Here is a 5,201-nt window from a genome sequence, read left to right as displayed (position 1 = left end):
CGAGATACCCTGTATATTGAATAGCTTAAAAGTAATATTATCATAATATTTTCTCATTAAGAAAATTTAATTGAGAATATACTTATTCATATATTTATACACACTCACATACAGTAATAAAATTAATCTTTTGATTAATAATAATTATTTCTCTCCCTTTTTCTCTCTCTTCTTTTTTCAACAAATCATAAAATTATATAATCTAAACATTCTTATAATTTCTTAAATTGCACATGTTGTTTCACAACAAAATCAATCAATTATCTTTCTTTAAAAATTGTTTTAATTAGTTTCAACAGTCTATTTTTTTTAATATTAATAAAGATCATGCTATCATTGCATTTCCTTTCTTTCTAATAGATTATTCTATCATTATTCTTCCTATTAAAGTATTTATTTCATAACATTTCACGCTTATTATCATATACTAGGCAATAAAATTACATAATATCGATCACATAAACAGAGATAATATAAATAGAGTAAGATTCTAAGAAGCTTAAACTTGGAAACGTGTATCATTGCATAATTAAACGCTCGCTCATATCGCCAACATCATATTAATTAAATGAAATGAATTTATCAACAATAAATGTGCAATTGTATATACATTTTCTGTAATTAAAAAAAAAAATAAAGTACGTCCGATTCAACGAATGAAAATAATGTACGTTTCTTCATTCTTATTATATTGGGTTGTCCGAAAAGTTCGTGCCGCAAAAGATTTAAATTTAATAAATGAAATTAAAAATTTAAATCTTCTGCGTTTCAATTTTCCAAAATCGGCACGAACTTTCCGGACAACCCAATATATAAAATTGATCAAATGCATACCGTACGCATATATAATTCTATCAATCAAAGGATTATTTAATGATTGCATGCTTCACTTAAATGCACATTTATGTATACATTATCAATACATTAAGTTTTACGATTTATAAAATTGAAAGAAGCAAAGAAAAACGCGCGCGCACGCGTTAACGAATCGTAAATAACATAAAAACAAATAGATAAAAAAAGAAAAAAATTAGTAATATATTTCTATGTTAATATCCCGACTTTATTTTTGCGTGAAATGTGATAGACGCATGATAGATACCATCACGCGTGTTAAATACACATTTGTGATATACTATATACATTGTATGCCAAAAGATGCGCTTAACCGAACATTCATAGGCACTTACAAAAAGCACATAATATATGCGTATGATTCTTAACTACTATTATGCGACATATTTCATAGAAAAAAAAATGATTAGAATAAAATAGTATGTTCCTTTCTTGTTTGTCGATTGCAATTGTCGATTAGAAATGATTTTGTGAGAAAAAATGTAGCAATTTTTTTAACAAAACTGTGAGAAGTATGGATACTATTTATATATCGACATCGATAAAAATTCTTACATTTTAAAAATTGATGAGAATAATTCCTATTAGTTATAAATATAATTGGAACATATTTATGTTTATATAAATCGTAAAATTACGACTATCATGCATCTGTGACTTCAATCGTAAACTCTTCGTTAGTAAATAAATGTCTTAAATGTTATTCACACTTGAAAATTATTCGTATTCAAACAAAAAGTATTTTAATACAATCGATGATGTCCTTTTGACTCCACTAATAATTTCAAATTTCTTTTTGTATTATATTACAATACAGAATGGCTATGTTCAGCAGAAAAAACAGTATTGCAACTGTTGTAAAATTTTTTATTATGATTGGTCTTGCTCTTAGTTCCTCATTAGATTTAAATGTATGAATCAATCATATCAAGAATTTTATAATCATTGCAAAGCTTTTTATGCTAAACACAATCATTATTGAAAATATGTGAATACTATACAATTCTCTAATGATACAAACAATATTTAAGTAACTTTTCACTAACTGAAAAGATAGAAAATTACCAAATTGACATCTTCGGCAGTTTTAACGGGACATCATCAGCGATTCTAGTGTTAAAAAATGCCTTTCATTTAAAAATATATTCTCTGTCAAGTCCATAATTATGTGAATTGTAATATTTTGTTTGTTTGTATGTATGTATTATGTATATACGTCAATAGATATTGGATAAAAAAATACGTAGCTCTAACGTAGTACATAAAAAAAGATAATTCAACTTATGAGTAACATTATACTAGATTGACGATTGTTGCATATCATTCAAGTGTTCCCTTAAATATGTCATGAAGTTTACTAAACCAGTGGACAAAGATTTATCTACAACAGTTTGTGGTATCCAGCCTTTAAAATTTGTATTTAGAATCCAAGTAAAACGACATTTACTAATTTCGTCAGGTAACTCTTCTGTTGCGAAACAGCTTATACCATTTTCACCCCTTAAAAATATTTAAAGTAAACAGTCAATCTTTTCTTGTTTCTCTACTCTTTTTTTCATTATATGTTATAAAATATAATTTGTTTCGGGATCTCACCTTGTCATGTTTGGGCGAACTTCAACTGATGCGGTAGGAACCGATACACCGCTAGTAATATAATAATTGCCATATTTCTTACGATGCCTTAAAATAACAAAATCTCGCGCTGTAATGATCCCGCCGCCAAAAGGACTTGTTGCTTGGTAAACAATATCCGTGTTTTCATCAATATACTGTTTAAAATAAATTTTGTTATCAGTATGACAAAGCAATTATAGTAAGAAAAAAGAAACAAAAAATTTTACTAACTTGTAGTTTTATTGATTCTGTCACGAGTTTGTTCCACGAAACTTGTTCCTCGACACCATCAAACAATAAATCTATGAGTATGCTAGCAGGTGCATCGATGATACCCTTAAATAATTATTAAATTTTATAAAATAAGAACATTTTTTTATTACCGAAAAAGTCTACATTTTTTAAATTTATCTTTAATTTACGCTGTATTTAATTTATGCAGCTTACCGTTATTTTCATGACCTTTCCATCTAATTTCCATTCTGGTGGAAGTTGCATACATGACATTTCATCACCATCGCTTGTTATACTTGTATCTTTCCATTCTTTCGATGTTAACAAGTCATGACAATCTTGTAACATCTTAGATGTCTTCATTTTATATTCATCAATCTAAAAAAAAGCACATAATATATCCTTTAATTAATACCTAAAAATTCAGAGAAAATATTTCTAGAAATGTAAAATGGAAATATTATACACATGTTTGTAGTGATTTAAAGAAATAACGCATTAGCGTAATTATAAATAAGTATCACAAATAAAAATATAGATATATTTGATTTTACGACCTATTATTACATGAATGATAAATAATACGACTGATTTGTTGCAAAAATATAACTGACGAATGTATTATTGTTTGATTATAGTTTGATGCGCTTGATAGTTTAGAACACATGTAGTACAAATAAAATAACAATTAAAAATATAATGTAAATCACAATTAATCCAATAAAATTTACAGATTAAAATTTAATTTGACAAAGTACAAAAGAAAAATGATTAAACACGAGTCGCTCATCTAATTAATTTATACGAATAATCAACTAAAGATAGTATGTTCTTAATCTTCCCTTTGTATTTCGTTATTCCTATGGTATTTCTTACTGCCTTTCCTCTCTATATCTCTCATCAATTTTAGTTATCATTGAATATTTAAAAATATATTTCTTAAGAATTACTACCGTAGACATATAGAAATGGACTCGACATTAATTATATTTGTATATATGTATCAATACATATATATTTGTATATATGTATCAATACATATTAGTTCATATTAACGAGTATTTTAATGACTCAATAACTTTTGGGACTTTATTTAATAATTTTTAGATTATAAAAATAATTATCAAATATCCTAAGAACTATTATAAATCATAATACTCGCTAATACTGTATAAATATCATATTTAACTGCAATAAACATTAATTAAACATTAATTAAACATTAATTAAAGTCAAGGTTCATATATCAAAAACGTATATATTATTATGCTTTTTTCCTTTTACTTGTTATGAATTAATTACCAATTAATGCGGAAACGAAAACATAATTTCACTAACCTTATCAGGTGTAAGTTTCGCTAGGAATCTAAATAATTCATTGGATTTTGAGAGTTTCCTCGAGTCTCCTTGCTTTCTGGGGAAGCTGATGTCCTCATCATCAGAATGAGTCGGAGATTCCACAGGTGTGAAAAATGTACTCATGTGATCAACATTTGCCGCATGTTGCCGTGATTCTGTCACAATGCCTTGTAATAATGGAGTTCTTTCTGTATCCGGAAAACCTGTAATTTCATAATTTTGTCGACATTCAAATTAATTTGCGAAAATCAAGATTTAATATCAAAATGCAATACTTTCTACTATCTTCATATATCATATCATTAAAGTATTCTTGTAAATATTTGTGTACATAAATGTTCGGGTTTACATTATTATTTTTCGTGTCGTATCACTTGTTGACAAAGAGTAAAAACAAAAAAATATTTATACTACTGAAAGAAAAACAGAAAGAGATCGCTTACTAAGAATCCAATTTCTTGCTTGAGTTTCCTGAGGTATCACACGAAAATCAAAGAACCAAGCTTCTGCCCATGCTAATACAAAAGATGTTAAAATCAGCAGAACTTGGAATACTGGTTGATTAGCTGATGTCCACTGAAATCATAAAACGTTAAATAAAAAAAGATAATAATAAAGATAATACATAAGTATTTCAAAGACACTTACATCAAAAAGAAAAACTTTGGCAATCAAAAAGGCACATGTTGTGGCAGTTGATATCTGTAAAATACAAGTTCAAAATTATTTTTATATCATATATATTTTTTGAAAATGAAGTTGTTAAAAAAAATTTATTCTTTGTTTTGTTGTTTACACATTCATTATAAATAAATTTTTTTTTTTTCGAGAAAAGATTCAATTAACAAACATACTTACAGCTACAATGATCCAGTGATTCAGATACAGTAGCGCATAAAAGAGCAACAAGACCGTGAACCTGCAAATCGCTGCCATCTGAGAAGATGAAATCCATAAAATCTCTGCTTCCCCAATGAATAATGAAAAATTATGACGAACTGAATGTCATTGTCGTCATTCTGTTCTTAAACTAGTTAATAACGAATGACAAAATATACTCACCACAATATCAAATAAAGACGTCTTTATATGATAATGTATCACCTGATCTGTGAAAGCTGTACGTAAACTTTCAC

General features: G+C 27.1%; 1 protein-coding gene across 1 annotated transcript in view; it reads right to left on the bottom strand.

Annotated features, from left to right (window-relative positions):
• Positions 1-2,137: 2,137 nt before the first annotated feature.
• LOC108688805 (steroidogenic acute regulatory protein-like) overlaps positions 2,138-5,201 on the bottom strand; it is a 5,823-nt gene continuing 2,759 nt past the window's right edge. Inside the window, exons 3-11 of the mRNA XM_018195225.1 lie at positions 5,128-5,201; positions 4,924-5,001; positions 4,714-4,767; positions 4,509-4,641; positions 4,045-4,268; positions 2,920-3,084; positions 2,704-2,808; positions 2,452-2,627; positions 2,138-2,355 (exon numbers count right to left, since the gene is read on the bottom strand). Coding sequence (XP_018050714.1) covers positions 2,154-2,355; positions 2,452-2,627; positions 2,704-2,808; positions 2,920-3,084; positions 4,045-4,268; positions 4,509-4,641; positions 4,714-4,767; positions 4,924-5,001; positions 5,128-5,201 — 1,211 coding nt within the window. The 3' untranslated portion in view covers positions 2,138-2,153. The remainder of the gene's footprint in view (positions 2,356-2,451; positions 2,628-2,703; positions 2,809-2,919; positions 3,085-4,044; positions 4,269-4,508; positions 4,642-4,713; positions 4,768-4,923; positions 5,002-5,127) is intronic.

Source organism: Atta colombica, unplaced genomic scaffold (genome assembly GCF_001594045.1).
Source record: "Atta colombica isolate Treedump-2 unplaced genomic scaffold, Acol1.0 scaffold239, whole genome shotgun sequence".
NCBI lineage: Eukaryota > Metazoa > Arthropoda > Insecta > Hymenoptera > Formicidae > Atta > Atta colombica.
This window is presented reverse-complemented; position numbering and strand designations above follow the sequence as displayed.